Source organism: Hyperolius riggenbachi, chromosome 9, assembly GCF_040937935.1.
Source record: "Hyperolius riggenbachi isolate aHypRig1 chromosome 9, aHypRig1.pri, whole genome shotgun sequence".
In the NCBI taxonomy this organism is placed as follows: Eukaryota; Metazoa; Chordata; class Amphibia; order Anura; family Hyperoliidae; genus Hyperolius; species Hyperolius riggenbachi.
Window position 1 is genome coordinate 206,825,006 of NC_090654.1, and position 26,010 is coordinate 206,851,015.

The window sequence follows — 26,010 nt, forward strand, 5'->3', positions numbered from 1 at the left end:
AGCGGACATTTGTCCATTCGGAACAGTCACTGAGAACACAGATCTTGCCATACACTTGAAGTGTCACACAGCTGTCACATTAAAATGCCTGCCATGCTGGGGGGAAACGAACGCCACGCATGGATTCAGTTCTCCAGATGTAAATAAATAAATGTATCTCTTACAAACATGATCAATAAGTAGATAAACTGAATATGCCAGCTTTCCGGGCCCCATACTGCTTTGATTTCTTGCGTTTGAGCGCATACGAGGTTGCGGTGATCATTTTGATTTCCACAATAAAATGATGTTGTTTTAGCCTTCCCAACATGAATGCAATATTTAATACATCTCCTATGAGGCAGAATATTATGTAACAATGAAAGCTGAAGTCTGGTTCCAGCAGCAGAGCACACAGATTCTGCTCACAGTGTGAGATGGAACATATACAAAGAGACAGCTGTTTGCACTTAGGTTATAGTACTGGTTTCAGCAGTGAAGGGGTGCCTGTGATTTCAGCACTCTACAGTTGCTGTCCCAGCCTGTCTTGGAATTCGGTCTATGCCCAAATGTGGACTTTCCTACTGCTGTGACACGACTTAACTCTTTAGAGTGCTTTATGAAGATGCCTTCATTACACCAGCGTAATGAAGTCGTGGCTGGGGTGGGCATAGCTTGGCAGCACAGCTATACTGCACAGGAGTGGTTATGAGAGCAGTGCATATAAGCTAAGTTATGGCTTGAGCACCTGGGCAACTTTAATCTCATGCTATCAAATGAATAAACCAATGAATCCATTTGCAACACATGGGAATCTAAACAAGCATACCATTGCTTTGTCTCTGTGAAGTCCCATTCCTCCCATATTCCCACTTCCTGCATGTTGATTTCCTGCCAGTTGACAAGCAGGAAGTTTGAAAACATCAGAAATGGGACTTCCTGTCACTTTCTAATGTAATTAGATTAGATGTAATGGGCCACAAGGGAATCACAAATCATTTCTGTTTGCGGTTTTTTTTGCTGCACTTTACAATCAACCAACTTTCTGCTTTTCTTGCACAATGCACGGGTCCCTGATTCCAATGCACTTAGCCGCAAACACAGAAAATGCCATTATTAAAGCCAAAAGTTATGCACAGTTATATGAATTTAATACACTTATTTATATGAATTATACATACAAAAAAACAGTTGCAGTTTCAAAAAAGTAATTGTACAATATCTGCTGTACTAGTTCTTAGCTGACTATGTTCTCCTCAGCAATCTCCAGCTGTCTGCTCAATCCCTCCCACCTCTTCCCAGTTAGTCTCATGCCATGATAGGCTATTCAGCTAGGAGGTGTGTCTCTCATGCCATGATAGGATATTCAGCCAGGAGGTGTGTCTCTCATGCCATGATAGGCTGTCATTCAGCCAGGAGGTGTGTCTCTCATGCCATGATAGGCTGTTATTCAGCCAGGAGGTGTGACTCTCATGCCATGATAGGCTGTCATTCAGCCAGGAGGTGTGACTCTCAAGCCATGATAGGCTGTCATTCAGCCAGGAGGTGTGTCTCTCATGCCATGATAGGCTGTCATTCAGCCAGGAGGTGTGACTCTCATGCCATGATAGGCTGTCATTCAGCCAGGAGGTGTGACTCTCAAGCCATGATAGGCTGTCATTCAGCCAGGAGGTGTGTCTCTCATGCCATGATAGGCTGTCATTCAGCCAGGAGGTGTGTCTCTCATGCCATAATAGGCTGTCATTCAGCCAGGAGGTGTGTCTCTCATGCCATGATAGGCTGTCATTCAGCCAGGAGGTGTGTCTCTCATGCCATGATAGGCTATTCAGCCAGGAGGTGTGTCTCTCATGCCATAATAGGCTGTCATTCAGCCAGGAGGTGTGTCTCTCATGCCATGATAGGCTGTCATTCAGCCAGGAGGTGTGTCTCTCATGCCATGATAGGCTATTCAGCCAGGAGGTGTGTCTCTCATGCCATAATAGGCTGTCATTCAGCCAGGAGGTGTGTCTCTCATGCCATGATAGGCTGTCATTCAGCCATGAGGTGTGACTCTCATGCCATGACAGGTTATTCAGCCAGGAGGTGTGACTCTCATGCCATGATAGGCTGTCATTCAGCCAGGAGGTGTGACTCTCATGCCATGATAGGCTATTCAGCCAGGAGGGGTGACTCTCATGCCATGATAGGCTATTCAGCCAGGAGAGGTGACTCTCATGTCATGATAGGCTATTCAGCCAGGAGGTGTGACTATCATGCCATGATAGGCTATTCAGCCAGGAGGTGTGACTATCATGCCATGAAAGGCCATTCAGCCAGGAGGTGTGTCTCTCATGCCATGATAGGCTGTCATTCAGCCAGGAGGTGTGTCTCTCATGCCATGATAGGCTGTCATTCAGACAGTAGGTGTGTCTCTCATGCCATGATCGGCTGTCATTCAGCCAGGAGGTAAGAATTTAGAGTAATCACTATCTTCCCTTGTTTGCTTCCGGCTGAATAGGTGTGAGCAAATGCTGAGGATCTATGAACTTGTGAAACAGGTAGCCTTCTTTAGCATTTTGTAAAAGTAAAAATACTAATTACTACTAATTTATAAAATTGTTTAGGGCCATTTCACACTGGCGTGGTGCGGCAAATCACTGCACTGCTACTGCAGCCTATTAAACCCTATGGGGAAGTTCATACTTCACACGTTGAAGTTCCAAATCTAACGCTAGTCCAGAACTACATTACCGTGCTGGATCCACGGCGACCTGCTGCGGTTACGCTTCTGTGCACTTCTGCATACCTCTAAGTAGGAAGTGACTGCAAGCGCGTGTCATTTCCTGCTTGGTTGGTGGCAACCCTGAAGGTCTGTTTTTGGCGGTGCGGCGGGTGTGACACACTGCTGTGGTGTCACTGCTGACACCAGTTTACAGTGTAAAGCCGGCCTCAGGCATAATTAATTTATGATAACGATCTAATAAGTAAATGTGATGTGAATCTAAAAAAAAATAATAATGTATATACTCACCTATGGAGAATGAAGGCTCTGGATCCTAAAGAGCCTTTCCAGTCATCTCTCGTGTCCTTGTTCCAGTGCTATTACCCCTGTTGCAAGTACAACCAACTGGTTGAATACGCCTTCAGGTACCCTTGTAAGGCTTTGGAAGCACTTGTGCATGTGCAATACGCCCATCTTCTGAAGCAGCCAGGGCCACAAGTGCTTCCAAAGCCTTGCAAGGGCTCCCGGAGGTGTCAAATTTAAACCAGAGATAGTGTTGTAATGAGGACACCGGGAAGGGTTCTATGGGATCTAAAGCCTTCCCTCTCCATAGGTAAGTATATATATCTTTTTTAAGCCCCGTCTACACGGGGAGAGATTGTGGCGATCCGGCGGCTCGATTAGCGGCCGGATCGCCTCTTCCGCGTGCCCGCCGCATCCCCGCTCGGAATCAATACCCGCACGATTCCCGCTCGTCCCTGCGCCGCGTCGCTTATCTGCCGCTCGATTCCCTGCCATTGTCCCCTCGCGGGGAGCAAGCAGGGAATCGGCGGTGCTAAGATCCGTCCTGTCGGATCTTATCAATCGAGCCGCATCAGCAGCTCGATTGATAAGGAGCATCGCGGGCGCATCTACGTGTGTAGATGCGGCTTTTGAATCGCTTCACAATTGCTTTAAATGTATATGAAAATTGTGTCTGAAGTGCAAATCACACCATTTATGGTCAGCTATGATTTTCCAAACTGTATGCGCAAATTACACTTATTTGCAAATATGTCATCAGCCGTCTCTGTGGCGTATTAACTGCCTAAAAATGTGGCAGCATTGCTTTTTCGTCTTAGCAAAACTGAAATTCTCAGTTTAAAAAAGGCATTTAATACTTTTTTTACTGACTACGCAAAGATTTGTTTTTCTGTGGGCCTCGAGTTCAGCTTTACTACCATCAGCGATACAAAGAGTGTTTTGGTTATATTTGTTGCGTGGCTACGACACTGAGCAACAGCACGATAGGCAGAACTCCCAGTGGCACAATATTTGACAACCCCATAAAAGTGCATTAGAGACAGTTGTCAGAAGATCTGCCCGTCTCTAACCGTAGAACGTATTATCCGTAAACGTGCGAGATGTGGGTTCAGAGAGTGAAATTACTCATTCGCTGCAAATTTCCATAGCTTTGCCTGAAAATGTATTTTCATGGAGCAGAACGTAGCAGGGTAGGAGTGCAGCCGGCTGCCTGCAGCCAGGAGACGCACAGCTGACTTCTGCTTATAATAGATGGCGGTTTGGGGCCTCTCACAGACAAGTGACTAGAAGTGGAGCTTGTACATGGTTACAACAAATATTTAACGGAATAATAACACAAACAGAGAGCTTGCAGCACTGGCGTGTGAATAATGTGCTGGAATCTGCTGTGTGATCTGTGTGTGAACCCTCTGGGCAGTTCAGCAAAACCTGTTCCTGAGGGTAAAGAATTCCACTGCCACCCCTCCCACCCACCGACCACTTGTCCATCACTACAAATTCTTATACTCGGCTGCTAGGATAAGCACTGTTGTACAAACTTTGAATTGGATAAAACTGATCTACAGCTGTGTCTGAAATTGCTTAAAGTAACGCTGTTGTGGCTGGAAGATACAAGGAAGAAAAATCGATAGCCCTTGATAATGCACTGCAGTATGTTAATAACGCTGATAGATGAAAATAACAAAGGAAAGGTCCTCACAAAGGTGGGTTACCACTAAGGCAACCACTGTAACAGAAGGTGGGGGGATTAGACCCAAGTCACCCAACCCCACTTGGGTTTAAAAGACGCTCTCTGTAGACAGGACGGAAGAAGGGGTAACACCCCTCCACCAAGGGTGGACTTTGATAGCAAGTAGATATTTTAACAGAGGCGCCTGATTAGGATAAAATATTTAAAAAGGAGGTAGTGGTGGACTTCCCTCCCCAAGAAGACTTACAACAGTCAATCAGCAAAAATTCACTTTATTCATAACTCCAGATTTTGCAACGCGTTTCATGGGTCTAAGCCTGCTTCATCAGACTAAAACAGTTATAACTGTTATTTTGCCTTAGCCAGTAAAAGGGTAAATTTTTAAAGAGAACCTGTACTGAGTAAAATTATTTAAAATAAATACATGAAGTAACTTCAAACGAACATTACATAGTTACCTTGCCATCAGTTCCTCTCAGAAGCTCACCATTTTCTTCTTACAGTGATCCCTTCCAGTTCTGACAACATTTTGTCAGAACTGAAATATATCAGTTGCTGTCATTTATATATCAGTTGCTGTCAGTTACAGCTGAGAGGAGAACTGATGTGTCCATGTTTCCCTATGGCTCAAGTGGTAGATGTTACAGTTTAACAGTGTGCTGACCAGGAAGCTGTTATGGGATAATGGCCATTTTCAAAATGGAGGACCTAGAATTCCATTGATCACGGTGGACAAACAGGACGCAGGGGAGAAAAAATAGATTGAGTAGTAGACTACACAGGAGGTAAGTATGACTTGTGTATGTTTATTTTGACTTTTAATTTTCAGTTCAGGTTTTCTTTAAGCAGGTGTGGACCAGCCCTAAGAGTGTGAGCCTCTCTGAAGGACAGATAAGTTACAAGACTATATACTCCGTACAGTGCAATGGAAGATGTTGGTGCTATATAGTACCAAACAGTAGTAATGTGTATAGTCAGCTTACTACACTTTGTACACTGTAAAAAGCCAACAATGCTGTCTTTCAAGGTTAGGCATTGGTATCAAACGTTTTGTTCACTTTTGGTGATAAAAAATAACGTGCTATTTTTTTAAGAAGATACAAAATTGAATGTTGTACAATCACAGTATACAATAAAAAAAACATCAAAAACATCAAGAAAATCATACAGACTGGGAAAAAAAGAAGAATTAGAAAGCTGCTCCTGGTGCAAGGATAGCTTGCATATATTGCTAGCACGCATCTTCTAACAACTAGCTAGTAAAATTCTATGAAATGCATGACGTTAGAGGCTAGAGGCCTAGTGCACTCTCCTCTGTCTATAAACCGCTGCATAGCATTCAGGGCCTGAGAGATGGCAGGCAACACACTAATGGGAAGTTCCACACACAGCTCGAATGTTCCAGCTACAAGTAATGGTAGATTCCTGACAGAGCAGACAGGTTCTGTACAGTGCAGGATGTCACGGAGGAGTTCACAATGTACAGAGAGGAACAGAGCTATCCAACAAACACATTCCACACAATCCATACAGGCCCCATAGAACACACAGGGCTTTATTTAAAGCGAGTCCACAACCTACAGTCATGTGGCCTATCCTGCTGCACCATACCAGAAAATAGTAACTGGTGTTCTCAAACACCTATCATAAAGCAAAAAGTGCCCTGGCACCTCTTCAGTGGAGGCAACAGTCATGTGACTGACATAGATCACCACTGAGACAGACCCACTCTCCCTTCTGCTCTTTTATGCATAATATTTGGGGTGCCTGCAACTTTCTGTTCCCAGCTGCTCTTTATCTGAATCTAATGTTGGGGCTCATGCTATCTTAAGGTCCGTACACACGCTAGGGTATTCTCGGCCGAGGCGGCCTGTCAGGCTGTATCTACTGAGAATCTATTGTGCGTACAGCTGCCCCAATGCATCACCATACAATTATCTGAAAGGTAGATGGATGGTGCACAAATGTATTTGAAAGTTTTAAATAATTAAAGTAAAAGTTATTTTTCACTTTGCAGGAAAATTCATTACTTGACAATCATGACAATGTCTGTGTTTATAAACACATAAAAGCTTAGCAAGCAAGCTGAAAGATAGCCATTTATCTTTGCAAAATAGAGCTGGCCTGAATGGTCTGCATTTTCCTCAACAAAAATGAAGTACGTTTTCTGGGTAGTTTCTGTCCATGTGAGTTGACCTCTTTATTAATGACCCTTTTGCAGTTATATTACTAGTGAGGAGACTCTACTGCTACAAGAATGAATTGTAAGAATCAGTAAATCACTGCATAAGCATTCTACATATTTTACATTAAAAATGGGGTCCTACCTTGTTCACTGCTGTTGTCCCCACTCTGTGAAGCATGCCCACCACTTGAGGGTCCCGGCGTTCCAGCAGAATGCGTGGATACTGCGTCGTCATGATCTCGCCATGAGGCCGGATTCTGATGTGAGCGCCGCATCGGCGAAGGAGGGCAGCCATTAAAAAACGAAGGGATAGGTAAGTTATTCAATGCAGAGGTTCCAACAACAAGAGTAAGCGTCTACAGAAAACGGAAACACCCAACAAAACAGGAAGAACACTGCTACTCCTTACTATTCTTTACACGCAGCTATGACAATTTTTATAAAAAAAATTTCAAGACATATATACGTAAGAAAAAAATATTGAACTGAATATTATTTTGCTAATTCTCTCACACAATCTCTAAAATCACACCTCACAGGAGTCAACACTACACGACACGTGGTGTCAGAATTATGAATTAAAAAACAATGTTTCCAAATGCCTAGGCAGGTAAACAAAGCATAAGAGGAGGTTCAAGAAGGACCGTTAGAGGCTGCAGGGTGAGATAAAGGAACCAGAATTACAAAGTAGAGCCTCTTGTGTGAGCAACCACTCCATCTAATTATGTTTTTACAAATGATATCAAAAGAAAAAGAAAAAATATAAAAAAAAAATTCAAAAGAAAAATAAATCCTTACAAAATACTAAAGGTGGCCACTAACAATCCAATTTGTAGCGAAAAATCATTTGAGCGATCAGATAATTCTGACCGGAAGAAAAATCGTTCACTACACCATTAACGAACCAATCTTTGTTTCCTATCTATCACAACCATCAAGAAAATCCAAATTTTGGTTTGACGAAAATCCAATCAGACGACTATTTTTATGATCGTTCGTAATCGATTGTGCTCATCAACGGAGATTATTTACAACCAATCCGATCAGAATTTCTGATCGCTCAAACGATTTTTCGATAGAAATTGGACCGTTAGTGGCCACCTTTAGGCTACGTTTCCACTAGAAGCATGCAAGATGTGCATGTGAATGCAAAATAGCACATGCATGTATGCGAATTGGCGTGCACATGTGGAAAACATTTTGATGCGATTTTTACAAAGAAGGAAGTCCTATTGTTACTATTCATTGCGTATGCTAAAACGCAAAAAATGCATTGCACGCGATTTACGATGTCTGAAAAATAGTAACATGGTTGCAGGGTTTTTTTTTGCATGCAATTTTACCTATTTTAGGCGTACTGCGCCTGCGCAGGAAGCTCCCAGCGATGTCAGCGGGAGTGATGATGTGCACGGCCAAGGCCGCGCAGGTGCAGTAGCTTGCAACATTAAAGTTGCAAAAACTGGAAGTGAGCCGCGGTGGGTGGCGGGAGACCGGAGGATCATTTTGTCCTGGTGCAGGCACAGGACGTCTGCGGGGTGCCGGTAGAAGCCCCAGGTAAGTTAAACTCTTTTTTTTAACCCTTACAGTACTCCTTTAATGCTAATGAGTAAATTTACAATAAGGCCCCTTTTTCATAACCTTAGCTGACTACATAGGAAAATAATGATGGACTGTGGGTGGGTTCCTTTAAAGTTTAGTAAAGACACATATGCAGAAAGTAGTTTATGTTGCACACACTGAATTTTGTTTGTTTGAAAGACCTTTGGGCCTGGAACCCACTAGCAGTACATTACTAAGCCATTTCTAAGCACTTGTAATTTGAAAAGCTCTTGCTAATGTAATGCTATGTGTGTGATCCCACTTGAGCGATGTGATCTTATAAAAATCACCCATAGCATTGCATTAGCAAGAGCTTTTCAAATCACTAGCGATTAGAAAATGCTGCTAGTGGGTTTGAGCCCTAAGGGTTCGCTACCATATAGCGCTTTCAGGCGTGCTTTTGGAAATGTGATCACAGGGACATCAGAGAGTGCACAGACTGCACTCTCTGATGTTTCCATACGTGCGCTGCTATTCACAGCCGAACCGCAGCGTATAATGAATGGGACCGCAAGCGCCGATCCCCCAGGGAGTCACATGCAATGCAGAGCCGTGCTGAGCACACGGCTCTGCGTTGTATAATGGAAACGATCCCTAAGTGGGATTTTTACACTCTGTTTGCACTAAGTTACGTTGTAGCACTTACATGTTGCTACACTAAAGTCTCCAGCTTAAATTCTGCCATATATGTGTGGATGGAGTTTAAATCTTGTGCCCAGGTTTACATTGGTTTCTTCTGGGCACTCTTGCATACTCCCAAATCCCCCAAAACAATGGTCTGGTAATTATCCACCACCTCAACATTTTTATAGCCTGTGGTACAAACATAGCCTGTGGTACAAACATTTATGAGATTGTGAGCTACCCTGAGGGACAGTTAGTGTAAAAAATAAAGTATAAATCTTCCCGAGTGTTTTTTTAATCTAATCTTCTATGTTTTGGGGACAAACATGAGTTAGTGTGCAGGAAACTTATAATGTGTTTGCTGTTCTGTTTTGTTACTGCACTGCTACTTCTAGTTTGAGAACCATTGCCTTTGAGCAAATAGGACAGTTGTAGACACTGCAATGACTCTGCAGTGCAAAGAAAACATCTTTCTGGGCCAGATATGGCTCAGAAAGAGAAGCCTCTATGAGGCAAGCCTCCAACAAAGCAAAAACAAAACTTGCCATTCTTCATCACGAACCCTGGTTGTCTTCTTTTCTACTCCTTTCTATTAGTGACATAAGTCAAAAGGTTATTGGGTGTAGGTGGACAAGGAGCATTAGTCCTATGTAACTGATTGAAGGTTTCTAGAAAGCCTTGTGCTTTTATTAAGGCAACTTGTCAACTACAATATGGACCATGCAGGCCCTCTCCAGGGCCATTTGGTGGTGGGCTAGCCAGATGGCGATCAGACTCCTGCTGCTCAGCAAATGACGTCACAGAGATGTAGAGAGTAAAGCAGATGCTGTGTTGAGGCTGACAGAAGGAATTTCACCTTTGCTGTAATGTCTACACTATAATAATATTGCCAACATTTGTACAGCGTATTTCTCCTGTGGGACTCAAAGGGCTTGAGAGCTACAGTCACCAAGGGTGTGCTCAGTAGGCTCTCCTGCAGTTTTAAGGAGTCTTGCCTAAGGAATCCTTACTGAATAGGTACTGGCTTACTGACACCATTATACATCTCACAGATCTAGAGCTACTTGCAGAGTGCTGCTAAACATGTAGCCACCAGCAAACTAAGCTTGAATTGTTAGGGATGGTCAGTGAGATGCAAATAACTCTCAGCTGATGAAGGATAATGCACATTGTCTATGCAAAGGTATGCAGCTTGAAAATAGACCTATTGAATTCCACCTTGGCAAGACTTGAGTGGTCTATGTTCTAGGTGCATACATTTACATTCAAAATCCTATTGACCATCCCTATCATCTACTTTGTTTGACCAACCCTAATGGTGATCCTAAATAAGTAACCCCCCCCCCCCCCCCCCCAAAAAAAAAAAAAAAAACGAAAAAACAAAACAAAACACAAACCTGTCAAGACTTTATCTTGTACCCAACAATCCTCTACTTCCAGGTACCACAAATACCGGTAGTAGACATCAGGTTTTTCATAGCCATGCCCCCCTAGTAAACCTGACATTAGTCAGTCACTTTTTATTTTACTTATTGGGGAAAGTATTGGTACAGGGTCTCTCCATGGTGTTGAGATAAAATAGAGGTGTGTGACCATGACATTATTGTCCTCCAGAATATCTAAAGGCTAAATCTAGCATATGCAACTCAATGTCCAGGTCAGAGGAAGGACTTCACTAAGATGTCATGTAACCACATTTGTTGGGCCTGCTTAGGTAAGCCAGAGCCATTTTTGGAGCTGCAGTTTGTGGTGGGTAAGGTTTGTCTCTGTGCCTAGATTTGGGCTCTAAGGTTCTATAATGTTACTTAGAAATAATTGTTACATTAACCATAAATGTGTGTTTTCTAAGCTACACTCTCCAGTCACACAATAGTTGTCCTTTAAATGAAAAAATAACAGACTATCTTAGAAAATGACAATATGTTTCCATATTTATATATACAAAAGTACTCGTTAGCTATGTGATTAGAGGTGGGTTGTGGAAAGGGTTCATAGTAACAGGCCAAAGACAATGAAATGATGGGATATGTGTTGCCGTTATTTAATTTTTGCACAATTTGCTCTCTCATGTAAGAATGAAAAAGGATAGTAAATTCTAGTTTCTTAATTAAAATGTAACTCTGACTTTAGAACTTAGAGTCAAAGGAAAACTACAATGGCCTCAATTCACTAAGCTTATCTCCTGTCTTTAATAACGTTTCTAGAGTTATCACCATGGTGATGAGGCATGTAGTATTCAGGAAACATGTTACCTCAGGCAAACCTAAAGTTAACTCTTCTGTCTTTAAGTTAACTCTTCAATCCTTAAAATAACTCCAGAGTTAAAGACAGGCTGTTTATTAGCTGCGTAGGTAACTATAGAGGTAAATTAACTACAGAGTAGGTAAATTAACTACAGAGGAAGTAACTTAAGGAATGAAGAGATAAGATAACTCTCTTACTGTGTGGAGGTAAGTTTACTCTTGCCTTATCTCCAGCACAATCTTACTGAATTGAGGCCAATCTATTTTGTAGTTTAATGCTATTAATAAATCACCATTGAATTTCAATTTGCTGCCAACTATAATTTTCAAGACATGTTTCCATATATATTTCTTTGCAAACAGGCAAACAGTTCAGCAGTCCATTAAATGGTAAAAGGAATACCCAAGACTAAAACTCTCCCAGTCTAGTAGTTAATCTGCAGATACACCTAGTTACGACTTTCGATACAGGTGCTCATTCAACTCATCTGTCTAATAGGACCGTTGTTTGGCATGTCTATCTTCACTGCAGACAAGGCTTGACAAGTCAACAGTGTTTCCTGGAAGAGCTGAAATACATTTTGTTGTCCTGGAGTGAACTGTTTTGTTTTTTTCTAAGAAGATGAGATATACCATAGATTCCTTTAAGGATAATTAAGAAAACAATTAAAACAAAAAAAACATATTAGTTTGCCTCCTTGTGTAGTACATGCACTACACATAAAACATAAAACTAAGATAAAGTCCTATGCTCTGTGTTTACCATATGCAAAGAGTAAATATATCTAATGAAGCGACATTTCTTAGTTTTCATCTCTATCATATCTGCTTGTTCTTCATTAACCCATAATATTATATAAAGATTTGATTTATACTGTTAACCAATACATATTACAATTCACCATTACTCTATTACTGCAGCCTGACCAAACTAAATCCTGCAGCTCTGAGTTGCACAATATTAAAGTTGTGGTAACCATAAGCTCATTGGAAATAAATGCTATTAGGTCATAAATCAGTGCATTGAAGTTGATATCTTGAGAGGATAAAGGGAGGCCCTAGTCGGGATAATAAATTGTATAGCTGTGTCTACCATAACAAGCAGCACTGCAAGGTGGGCGCATTCCTTAAACACGGGAAACAGCTGGCTCACTTGTCACCTGCGTGTGCTAATAACCCAGACTAATTAATACACTGTAACACCCAGTGTCCCACCTCCCACCCAGTGTGAAGGCAGTCCTACACACCCCTAATAATGCCAGCAAACAGGCCACAAAGCTCCCTGACAAGTGTGGCATCTGCTCATGAAAAATGGAGCTAAATTATTGCACTACAATCAGTATGAAGATTTATATTTGTTGTGTTTTAGAAGGCCTTTTTATGGAACTTGCGTGCTAATAGTAAGAAGACACAGAACCAGCAGCACACAGAAGCCTCAAAAAGTAATAGCAGACACAAGGACTAGATAACTTTCAGCACTATGGCCAATATTTATTTATGTTCTTTCTACATTTCCCATACAAAATATACAGTGCTAAAAAAAAATTAGCAAAATGTCTGAAACAAAGTCTCTAGCTTAAAGACCAACCAGTTGCCAGCCTTCCCTGGAATATGAAGAAGAGCCAAATCTGACTGGTGACTGTTGAGAATGAGAAAAGTTTTTTTTCCCCTTTAGACACACTGGCAATAGTACAGAATTCCAGATAGCTGATGGTGACCCAATGTGGTTCCAATCTCCAATGGCATTTTTAGCATCTATGGGGGTTTTCATAGCTATTGAAGAGTAGTCACTCATGTAGGCCTAATCTAGGAGGTATGTTTCTTAACTTGTTAGAGTCTAAACTGAGATCCACATTTAGCAACATGGCCAGAGGAGGAACAACGAGTGGCCTACGGCACACCTGATCTTGATTGAAAAAAACAACAAATCTGTCAGTCAGTTTGTGGACATCAGCTACCACCACAGACATGAGATTGTCCGCTTTTGAATGAGTCAGACAAGGACCAATTTGCCTATTTTCTTCATAACCAACCACTCATCATTTTTAAACATTGTGATAAAATGCTTCAGTATCTGCTGCAGTATAAAAGTCATTAGAAGAGACCTTGACTAACGTGGACAACCCCTGATAACAAGTCTTGCAGGGCCATGATGCTCATATGAAGAGGAAATAAAAGGAAATAAGATGTCACTCCTTCAGCATACAGGAAGAACAAAGAGTTATCTATCCAGTGCAGAAACAATGGGGGCTGGGTGGCCTCTGTATAGACATACAGTAACTATTAAGGGGCAAATATGGGGCATGTATTCTATGCAGTGACAGCAGCGCGTGCCACAAGTCTACCCCTGTACAACAGAAGAGTCACCCGGTCTCAATGACATTAAAATTCATCAGGACTTATTCACAAATAACGAATGCTTCACCATAGAGAAAAAGCAGACCTATCCGTCCCTACGCCTGAGCACACTGGTGGGATACACATTAACATAAATATAATATCCAAAAGTGACTATACAGCAGGCTTTTACGTACACCGGCTAGACCTTCTGCAAAAAGCCTTAATAATTCAGGCTACAAATGTGTCTTTCCTGCACCCATCTAATTGCATTAAAGAGCAGAGTTTCCAGGTGAAAAGCTGGGAATATTGAGCAGCCCAATACAAAGCGGATGAAAAAGACATCCAAGAAGCAGAGTCCCCTGGGAAGGCATTTTCTATTTGCCGGGCCGCAGCCCCGCAGCTGATAATGCAAGTTGTAATTAATATAAAAGCAGGAGACAATATGGGAAGAGCTTGTACTTGCACTGCCACAAGAGATCTCTGTGCCTAGAATGTGTTTCTCATTTACACAACAGCCTGCCCTGCAAAGCCCGACTCTATCAGCACACTCTCTCCCTGGGAAGGTTAAAACATTGATTTACTAGCATCACTGGATATTGCCAAACCTAGGAAAGAGAGCAGATCCCCTCCCCCTTCTCACTATATATATATATATATATATATATATATATATATATATATATATATAAATTTTTTTTTAAAGCTAACAAACAATATTGATGTGACATTGACAGCTGCTTATTATCTTATGGTTTTGGTGATTAATTACCACAAGTGGACTTGTATATCACGATAGTCTCTTTAGCTCTGAAACAACCGTGTATTTTCCCCACAGCTATTCGGTACTTTTTGGTGGGTTTTACTGACTTGAAAAAGCTTGCGATTCACGAAACGCGTTGTCTAACCCTATTTCTGTGCAATAATAAAACCCTATGAAGTTACATTGAGCTGTACTGGGTACCTTGACTACAGGAGAGATAAGCCGACCTCTCCTCCTTTTTAACCTGTAACTTTTAGTTGTTTTATTATTTTTGTGAACCTTCACCCACCAGTATTATATACGTATGTGTATGTATGTATATATATATGTATATATATATATATATATATATATATATATATATATATATATATATATATATATATATATATATATATATATATTGCTAACAAACAGTATTGATGTAACATTGTGACATTTATAGCTGACATGCATGCTGCTCAATATGTTTTAAAGATTTGTTGATTAATTACTACAAGCAGATTTGTATATCACTATGATCTCTCCACCTTGCTGATCAACAACTGCTGAAATAACATGTCAGCCACATTGTTCTGTTTTTCAGTAAGTTAGACCAGGGGTCCCCAAATGTTTTAGGTCGAGGGCTGGGTCAACATACTTCAGACTGCTGGGGGGCCGGAAAATACATAAAGTCTTTGCGGGCCAGACAGTGAAGCATATCCAGGTGACAACCTGCAGTCCAATTGGACCGCAGTGGTCACCTGATGTGGAATTTGATTGGAAAGCAGCGAATTACTGCTTTCTGGCTTCCACGTGGATGGGTGGTGCCAGCACTGCTATTCTATATGCGGACCACCAATATTTAAATATGTAGCTGACCGCAACTATAAGTAATACATTTTGTATGTGAAAAAGCTTCAGGGGGCCACATTCGGCCTGCGGGCCTTAGTTTGAGGACCACTGAGTTATGGACCATACTCACGGGCTACATAAGTGGCCTGTCGCCAGCACACGTGAGCGTGTGCGCGACAGGCCGGCGACAGCTCGTCGCCAGCTCCCTCCGCATACACACGCGGAAGAGGGATCAGCTGTGCAACGGAAGCTGTCGCCGACGTTCCTCCCCCTCGCCGCAAGCGCCGTCTATTTTCAATTATGTTGCTGTCGCTAGTCCGCATACTCACGCGGACTAGCGACAGTTGCGGCGGCAACAGTCGCCAGGCGATTGACTGCGTCAATCGCCTGGTGACATCAGCGACGAGCGACGGTTCGGGGTGCGCGCCCGTGTAACGCCTCATACTCACGGGCGACCTGTCGCCGTAACACACGCGCGGCGCGTGTTGCGGCGACAATTGTAGCCCGTGAGTATGGGCCATTAGACTGATTCACTTGCTCTATAAGGGTCTGCCCCTAAACAGCCCAGTTTTACCCCAGAGGTCCAGGAATGATATAGTAGCAGTGACTGCACAGTGCACACTGAAATGTCCTGACCCACTGGAAACCTTTCTATGATAGAGCTTTTAGTAGATAAGGCTCCATGTGCATGAAAAAAAGTATGGCATATTTTATCATGCGTTTTGAATGCATTAACATTGACTTGAATGTTTCTTGTGTTTTGGTGTATGTTTTTTTTTTTTTGGAGGCGCCAAGTAAATTGCAGTAAGCAGAAGAGTTTACAAACACAAATATAGGAATGCTAGCTATTATAATTGCCTTTATTTTCAGCTTTCATGTAGGATAAGAGCTAAATATCCATTGCTGGTTTTTTTTTAGTTTTTTAGTGTTAGTAGAGGAGTCCTCTGTTAGGGGCCTTCTCTTCATAGATCCGCCAACTTAGACACTGTTAGGCCAAACATTATAGTATAGGGTGGTGCACAGAAGACTGGCCCGACTGCAAATCATGGGGAGAGAATACAGGCAGACTTGTGGGTAACACTCTCATATGGCAGCAAATGCAGGTGACCCAGGCTTCAATAAAGCCAGGGAAAACACACAGCAAGAACAGAGTAAAAGGCTCAAAGGGACTCTCTGGCATCTGCCTGTAAACTCGCGCTTGTGGGTCAGGTCGGTCTTTTGTGCACCACCCTTTAGTTACCACTGCAAACTGTTCATCCTCCCCCTTTCACCTCCAAAGGAAAAAAAGGACACCTTGCTAAGAGCCAAGCATTGATGGGGTAAACTGTCGCCCAAAGAGATCACAAACAATTGTTTTGGGTGACATTTATCTTTTTATGGGTACTGAGATTAATCGTATGCCCTAGTGCTGCTAAAACCCGCAATCTGAGCAGACCCTAACCAAAGTGATAAGCAGGCTCAATGTAAGCTGACATCTAGACATATCTGCAAAAAGTTCTAATAAATCATTTCCCAATGTAGAACTGTAAAAGTGCCATCATGATTATTTTCATAACAGCGTTTCTGAGCCCTGACATAAACTGTTATTGAAATTGCTTAATAAACGAATATCTCATAAACACATCAGTGCATAAGTGCATACACAGCAACCACCCTAACTATTCTGGAAGTCAATGGCAGCTATTTTGCTGGAAAATGACACATATCTGAGTATTTTGATTCTATTAAAGGATTTAGGTACTTCAAGATTTGTTCCAGAATTTCAATCCACCATAAATTACTTTTTTTCCCTATCTCACCGTCACCTACAGTAGGTAGTAAAATCTGACAGGTTTAGAATTAGTCCTTCTCATCATGGGGGATTCTCAATATTTTCCTTATTTTCAAAAACACATAATGAATAGCAAGTGCTCAGTCCAACTGCCAAAATAGTGTGCAAGTGTTGTTGGGGGACCTTATATAGATCCTTTCAATGGAGTGCTTTTCTAAAGAATAAAGGAAATATTATGAATCCCCATGAGGCGATGGACTAGTCCACAAGTTGTCAGATTTTTTACTGCTTGCTGTAAGCAACAGTGACATAGAGGAAAAGTCATTTATGTTGCATTTTACTCTGGGAGAAATGTATTTCTTATATGTATTTTACATATTACAATTTTTCACTATGGTGGTCGTTTAAGGCTATTAGGGCAGGCTGTAGATTAATTGATTCCCAAGACACGAATATCTTTGCTCATTTCAGAGCAAATAAACTTGCACGTGTGCTTTTATAAGATCTATATGTGGAGATGTCACATGATTGTTGGAGCTGTCAAGTCCACTTACGGCAGACTTCAGCTCAAAATAAGAAGTTTTTATCTATAGCTTTGCCACATTGTAGGACTTTAATGTGCCAATACAGTATATTTAAGCAACCAAACCCTCTTCTATTTGTTTTTCAAAAACTTAGTCCACACAGCAATAGTCTACTCTAGGTCCTAGGTTCTCAACGTGTGGTACCGTACCCCAGGGGGTACTTCTGATGGTTCCAGGGGGTACTCGGGTTTGATATACTTAACCAAGAATAACAATTTTAGAGTTTTAGAAATTGATAAATCTTAATTAGACAACACAAAATTAGTGTTTTAGCTAATTAAAAGCAATAGTAAATGCTTGGAAATTGTTTAGAACCAATTATCATGTACTACTATTAAATATTATTTGTCAAGGGGTACTTGTGATTATCTTTACTATGCTAGGGGGGTACTTGGTGAGTGCAGAGCTTTAAAAGGGGTACATACCAATAAAATCAGGAGTGTAACAATAGACCCTGCAAGAGATGCAGCCGCAGGGGGCCCTGACAGACTTACAACTGAGGGCAAGGAGAGGAAAAAACTTACTGCTCTCTGCACATTTGTTCTAATGACTGCATCTGCTCAGCCACTGATAAGGAATCATACAAAGTTTTGCAGACAAAGATTCGTAGACAGTCTCTATTCAATGTGCAGCAGGCTCTTGTGTACAACACCCGGCCCCCAACCGCTCTACCCCTCCCCAAGTGCTTTGTACTGTAGTGATGCTGGAAAAGGCTGCAGAGCCCGATGGACAGAGTGAGTGTAATAAGTTGAGGCTGGGAGCACACTCAACTGTCGGGGGAAGGGGGAGATGGGTGATGGGGGTTTGGCAGGAGGGGGCCCCATCCAAGTTTTGGCAGGGGGGCTCAGTAATTTCTAGTTATGCCCCTGAATAAAATGTTGAGAAACACTGCTCAAGGTAGCAAAAATGCATTCCGCAATTGTAACAAGATTTTTTTTAAAAAGACTTTAATATGCCCACTAATTATACAATGTTATACAATCTTACCACTTCTAGGTATGGTAATATGAGGGACTACACAAAGTATCTATTCAAAGTATATTCACTCAGTTTAACCAACTAAATACAATTTGGTAAGATTGTTCAAAATATGATTGTATCATAAGAAAGGCCCCTTAACCACTTAACGACCACGGTCAGCTGATCGGCGGACCTAGGTGTTAAGTGGTTTTACATGGAAACGGCCGCTCATTCGAGCGGCCTTTCCATGTCAGTTCACAGAGGGTGTCTCCGTGAACTGCCTGCGAGCCTCCGATCGCGGCTCGCAGGCGAAATGTAAACACGCGGGGAAGGAATCCCCGCTGTTTACATCATACGGCGCAGTAGCGCCGTAAAGGAGATCGGCGATTCCCGGCCTCTGATTGGCCGGGGATCGACGCATTCTGATAGGCTGAAGCCTATTAGTGGCGGCGCAGGACGGATCTCCGTCCTGCGCCGCCTATAGCCTGCGGGAGAGGGAGGGAAGGACGGTGAGGCTGAGAATCGCTGCGGAGGGGGGCTTTGAAGAGCCCCCCCCCCGCAAGGTACAAGTAGCCGGTGGCGATCAGACCCCCCAGCAGGACAATCTGATCGCCCTGGCTGGAGAGCCCACGCAGCACAGATCTGCGCCAAATCCCCTGGTCCTTAAGTGACACTGAAGCGAAAAAAACCAAACAAACATGATATAATGAGCTGTATGTGTAGTACGGATAATGAATAGAACATCAGTAGCAAAGAAAAGATTCTCATATTTTTATTTTCAGTTATATAGCTTTTTTTTTTTTTTTAACACTGCACACTCTGTCTTTTAAAGGGAACCCGAAGTGAGAGGGATATGGAGGCTGCCATATTTATTTCCTTTTAAACAATATAGTTGCTTGGCAGTCCCTCTGATCCTGTGTCTCTAATACTTTTAGCCATAGACCCTGAGCAAAGCATGCAGCAGATCAGGTACTCTGACTCCGCTGACTCAGGTTTTACTGGATTAGCCATATGCTTGTTCCAGGGTTCTGACTCGCACTCTACTTATGCCAGCAGATCAAACAGGCTGCCAGGCAACTGGTATTGTTTACAAGGAAATAAATATGGCAGCATCCATATCTCTCTCACCTGGGGTTCCCTTTAAGGCAAGACATAAATAATTACCCTTTGAACTTTCCTGCAGTTAAACATTATCTCAAGCTGTCACCCACTGTTTCTTGGCTGTTTAAGTGATTCAGAAAACAGGACTGTATTGACCTAGTGGGTTGAATAGTTCAATGAAGCTCTTTTGCATAGATAACAAGCAACGTTTTTTTTTAAACTCTTCCTGTACTGGAAAACAATATGAGACTATTTTCTTTGCTACTGTATTCGATTCAGTATGGTTTCTCTCATAAAAGAAAATACAATTATGTGAAGCACATACTTTATAGATGCAGAACATGGGCAAACAAGCAGAAAGGATTTTTCCTATTAATAAAAAGATTATGTTTCCAGATAAAAGGGAAAAGAATAGTTGCATAGACTGTTCAGGTCCGCTTTAAAAAAATATCCTAGGACTGACTTTCCCCAATATGTTGTGAGGATTCAACACAGCAAGGTTCACTGCTTGCCAGACAAGAGTTCCTGGAGGAGTCTGGGACTGAGCAGAGCACAGGCTGTGACTTCTTGTACTGTTGTAGAAACTGTATCTCAGCAATGAAGCAGCCTTTGAAGTTGGTGATATCTGGAAGAGGCATGTTTTTCATTCACTGTTGTACCTGCACTTTTAGTGCTGTTTTTATTTAACTATTTCTGAGGTATCCAAGGACTATGTTTCCATTATGATTGTTTTTCCAAAATATGAATTTTATGTTCTAGAAAAAAAGGGATTTGCAGCAATCACTTCTGTCCCTTGGACAAGTTTTCATGTTAATAAAAAATGTCACAAGATGACTGGTTGCCACCTAGAGACTAAAGATAACTATAAAGCAAAGCTGAGAAAGACACAGAACGATCTCTCCAATCTGATGAATACATTCTTATTTTACAATTATGATGCACACGTGGGGACTAGTATCTCTCTAAAACGGTTTGTCTAGAGAATATTTGCAAACATTCTAAAGGTCCCATGAATACAATTCATCCAGGTCCAAGCATGTGGATCTATTGGACCAGAATCATCTCATGTTTATAGCATTAAAGAGAAACTCCAACCTAGAATTGAACTTTATCCCAATCAGTAGCTGATACCCCCTTTTACATGAGAAATATAATGCTTTTCACAAACAGACCATCAGGGGGCGCTGTATGACTGATTTTGTGCTGAAACCCCTCCCACAAGAGGCTCTGGGACCGAGGTACTTTTGGCAGTTTGTTCCAATGTAACAAGGTTCACAGACAGGAAATAACTGTTTACAGCTGTCTCTAACAGCCAAAACAGCTAGGAGCAGCTACATAACCTGCCCACAGTAAAAATGTCACCATGTAATAAATATCAGAATGTAAATCGGGGAGAGGAAAGATTTTACAATGAGCAAACACTGACTAAATCATTTATACATAATTATGGTAAAAATGAAGCACTTTTTTTACTACATTATTTTCACTGGAGTTCCTCTTTAAGATTAATTAACCTCAAGTTGGAGAAGTTATCTGATCTCATTCTTCCCATTAAAGTAAACCCTTATTAAGTATTTCTTCACATGCAACATACTGTACATTTGCTTACTAAAGGAATATTGCTATATGTGCATTGTTTTAACTCTTGCACATGATTGGGTATTCTGGGTAAACAAACATTCAATTGGATAAGTGAAAATAGACTTCTTTAGTAAATCGCCCACTTTATTATAACATTGTTAGCAAACTGTCCTGCTGGTGTATGTTCACAAACCTCATGAGTTGAAACAGAGTTGGTAGTCTTTGGACTTGCTATACACAGCCATTCTGAGCATTGTCTCCAAAGTTCAAATAACTCAATATAAAGTTCAAATAAGGAAGGATGAGGCTACATAGACATTTCCCAGAAGAAGATAGGAGATTATGTAAGCAGGACCCTTCCAAAAAGTTGAAAAGCATTGTAAAAGTGGCTGAAGAAAGGGGTATAGTTTTGTTTCCATACCTGACCATCATTTACTACTCAGATGACTCAAAAACCATTAAACTCCCAAAGGATAGTGGATAGGCATGTGGATCACCACCTTTCAGTATTCAACAAGTAACATGCAAAGAATGCAACATAGACCCTTTAATACCTTTTCTTGTGCTTCAATAAAGATTACAGTCTAATACCCCTATCAAGCTGAAACCATTGCTCAAATGCAAGATTGGCCAAATACTGCCATACGCCAGTGAAACTATTAATATAGGGTTTTTTCCTTTTTTGTGGCAGAACCTGGAATAAACCCCGTCAAACATGGGCAGAACATACAAGCGCCATACAAATGATGATGTACCTAGGAACCCAATCATGTAAGCTATCAGTGAATAACCCTGCCTGGTGCTTCCTGGCCATTTCACAGGCTGTATCAGTACATTATTACACATAGAAGGCCTGCTGCTTCCTTATCTGATACTGATGCACAGAATTAGGCGCAGTGACTTCAATCTCAAATGATTTAGGATTTAGCATAGGGATGTGTCTGTGCTGCCAGTTATAATGGAATAGATCACTGAATGTTCCTAGGCCTGATAGGTAGAGAGAGTAATTGCCATCATATGCTCATAGTGTAATTTCCACCTCCCATGCAGTGTAATTCCGGACACGCACAGTATGACTCCCATTAGATATCACACAATAATGCCAACCATATACATAGCATCATTTCAACAGATTCACATGTGACCAGACCTTCTGCAGCTGCTGTTATTACTGGCAGTTCAGGAGAGATGGGAGCATTCTGGATTTTCTTACTGTAATCTTCCCAGACCCTGATCGGGTGTTTGAAGTGAACTTAGATCTGCCAAGCTGGGGTTACGTTTTCGCCTTGATAAATGACCCCTTTTTTGCTACAGGCTCCTTTTTCCGTACACTAGAAAAATACATTTGTTTTTATTTACTAAGTGGCATTGTTAACCTCCCAGTGACACAGAAATATGAAATTATACTCATTGCAGCTGAGATTCTTATTTACTATATGGGATACTTAATGAGGGGTGACTAACTACAGCCTCCACCATCACATCTCGGAAATCCATGCAGATATAAGACAGCAAGGCACAAATGGACAGCGGTCCAGGGGAAGAGAACTGAATATATTTGCTTTGTAGGACTTGATCACATGATTTGCCAAAGGACAAAACACCTAGAGACTAATCTATTAAAGGAAAGAGTGTATTGTCTAAAGAAAACAAATTATGGATGTTTTTATATTTATCGCCATTTTTTTTTTAGCACATTGACAAAATTGCATTAATATAAAAAATGCTGTCCATCATCTTATTAGTACTAATGATGATATGAAGCTTTTATAAGTCAAAAGACCCCCATATTCTGGATAACAGGCCTGCCCAATGCACGGTTCACATTCGTTAGCCTGCAGCAAACACCCAGGAATTCCTGACAAGTCCCATTCTGCATTCAAGCAAGCACCCCTCTGCAAACTAACATCATACAGACTTTAGCTCAAGCTCAAAAACATGGGCTGACACAGTCCTGAAATTATTGACATTCTTCCATGAAAAAAAACCTGCAACAGGTCCGGAATTGTGTCCACACTGCGGCCTCTGAAAACCTGGAGCCCTTAAACAATCACTGCGAAATATTTCGATCACCTCCTGGCCATAAGGACAGTCAGAGCATTCAAAAAGAAATTAAACTTCATTTGCATTGGAATTTGAACTTTGAACTTGATATGATCTTATGGCAGTGGCATAAAAATAGTGGGAAAGTTGCAACGTCAAGCTTTTGCTGACTGTGAGGTGAGAACACTGATCAATAAGGTATCTAAGAATATACGAGTATATATATATATATATATATATATATATATATATATATATATATATATATATATATATATATATATATGTATATATATATATATATATGTATATATATATATATATATATATATATATGTATATATATATATGTATGTATATATATATATATATATATATATATATATATATATATATATATATTTTATTACCTTGGCAGTTGTACAATCCATTACATTTAATGTTCTTAATTGTACAAAATATATACACAAAGAAGTATCTGTGACAAACAGCTAGAACTATGCTTCCAGTGTAGAACTACAACAAGGGTAGAGCTAACTTTATACAAGATGCACATTTTCATTTTTTAATTGAACAAAAAATGTTTACTTCTGTAAATTATTATACCCTACAAAATTGGGAGATTTTCTAAAGCACTAACATATGAGGTGGACCAATCAAGTTGGGGAGATTTTTTTTTTCTGATGGGGAGCTTAACAGGATACCTGAGGTGACATGTGACATGAGATAGACATGTGTATTTACAGTGCTTAGCACACAAATAACTGTGAGGTATTCCTTTTTTTCTTTCTCTGCCTGAAAGAGTTAAACATCGGGGCCTATATGCAATAACTTTTTCTCCTGACTTTTCTCCTAGGAGATATATTTTTCATTTTCATTTTAAATTAACTTTTTAGCACTTTGCAATGGAAAAGGTAACAAAAAGTAGGTGAAAAAGTACTGTCAAAAGTATTTTGAGTATTTGTTTGCTTGCTGGTGGTGTAAAAGGCATTTTATTTACAAGTTATGAAATATCACCTAAGAGAAAACTCAGGTTAAAAATGTAATTGCATAAGGGCCCCCGGTATGTAGGTGGCAGTTGCTGTCTGAGTCAGGACTGAGTCAGCCTACAGTGTGACCGACCGTCACTGATAGGAAATTACAATATAAAACACTTTCCTAGCAGAAAATGGCTTCTGAGAGCAGGAAAGAGATAAAAAGGGTCAATCGTTCATAGATTTTAGCTCTGGCATACTTCAATGGATGTTTCATTGAGCAAAAACAATACAAACTTGAAAAGTAGATTTAAATATAAAATAAAACTGTGGAATATCTAAAAAAAAGTCATTTTTAGGAAGATAGATGCAATTGTTTATTTCATTAGTTTATTTTCACCTCGGGTGTCCTTTAAAGTAAGACATGAGCTAATCAGACAGCCACCATATTCAATTATTGCCATTAATAAGGAGAGCCCTGTAGCATTGTGCACTGATTAGCTGAACCCCAAGTTGTATGTGCTAACTCTTGGTAACATATAATGTGCACAGATTACGTTGGAGTGGACAATGGCATGCACATTATCTATTGCTGAACTACACTTCCCATGATGCTCATGGTGGCAGTAGCTTATCTACAGTTGATGGCCATAGGCTTGCCTTCATCAAGCAAGTGATGCATGTAGCTGTGTATACAAATCTACTTAAACACTACATATACAAAATACAAATACTGCACAATTATGAACAAGAACAACAATTATAAGGTGGCAATGCAGACATTGGTATTAAATCTTTACCAAGTGTGCATAAAGCACATAAATTAAAAGCACAACAAGCATTTACAACAACAAGCATTTACTCATCTAAAAATGTTGAATTGCCATTTTGGTCTGCCCAAGTTACAACAAATAAAATACACATGGGGAAAATAAAGCTATCATAGTTTCATCCAGCAAGTCAAATGTCTGCCAGTGCCAATACATCATAGTTATGAGAGGTTAATATATTTTATATCTACTGTAATGAAGTATTACCTTAATAGAATTTAATAAATGGCCTTGTGATATAAATTTATGTGCGATTGGTTCTGCTTAAAAAGTAGGCACAGTCCAATACCTAATATAAACATTATCGCCTTCTCTTCGGAGAGGGGGGGGGGATCTACAGATTGGGTATTAAATGCATATACAAACATGGAACAATAAAAACAGTATATATGCAGAGGGTCAGTTTACAAGTAAATACTACACTGTGTTAATAAAAGTTAAACTATATTGTTTTCTATAGTCATTTTATTTAAAAAATATCAACTTAAGTATTTTAGTCATCTTTAGAATGTTATACATTACAGAAATAATGCAGTCTGATATCATCTGAAAGTGACTAGTTAAATTGCTGGGAAAACTACTCATTTTTATTTTGGACGGTAAAGCATAGTTTTACATACACTCGACCGTGCACCTGAAATAACTTCTGTTTGGCCGTGCCTAGTAATACAGACAGTGCCCATGATGTGGAAGGGGCAAAGAATCCATAGTAACTGCAGACACAGATCAGTGGGTGGCAAGCCAAGCTAGTCAGGTCGCCAGATCACTGGCATGGCACAAAATAGATAGGAAAACCCAGAGAGACCTAGTGGAAGTACCCAAAATACTGCTTAGCTCTGAATACTGCCTAACCTATTATATGTTCTCCAACACCAATATTGCATCTGGATTCTGGAAAGGGAGGGGAA

General features: G+C 40.7%; 1 protein-coding gene and 1 long non-coding RNA gene across 9 annotated transcripts in view; one reads left to right on the forward strand and one right to left on the reverse strand.

Annotated features, from left to right (window-relative positions):
* The window catches only part of LOC137532911 (uncharacterized), a 156,271-nt gene extending 144,319 nt beyond the window's left edge, over nt 1–11,952 (forward strand). Inside the window, exon 4 of the long non-coding RNA XR_011024065.1 lies at nt 11,688–11,952. This is a non-coding gene — a long non-coding RNA (uncharacterized lncRNA). The remainder of the gene's footprint in view (nt 1–11,687) is intronic.
* The window catches only part of MEIS2 (Meis homeobox 2), a 211,628-nt gene that overhangs the window by 172,709 nt on the left and 12,909 nt on the right, over nt 1–26,010 (reverse strand). For all 8 annotated transcript variants that reach the window (XM_068253913.1, XM_068253912.1, XM_068253908.1 and 5 more), the window contains exon 7: nt 7,001–7,115. In XM_068253913.1, coding sequence (XP_068110014.1) covers nt 7,001–7,115 — 115 coding nt within the window. The remainder of the gene's footprint in view (nt 1–7,000; nt 7,116–26,010) is intronic.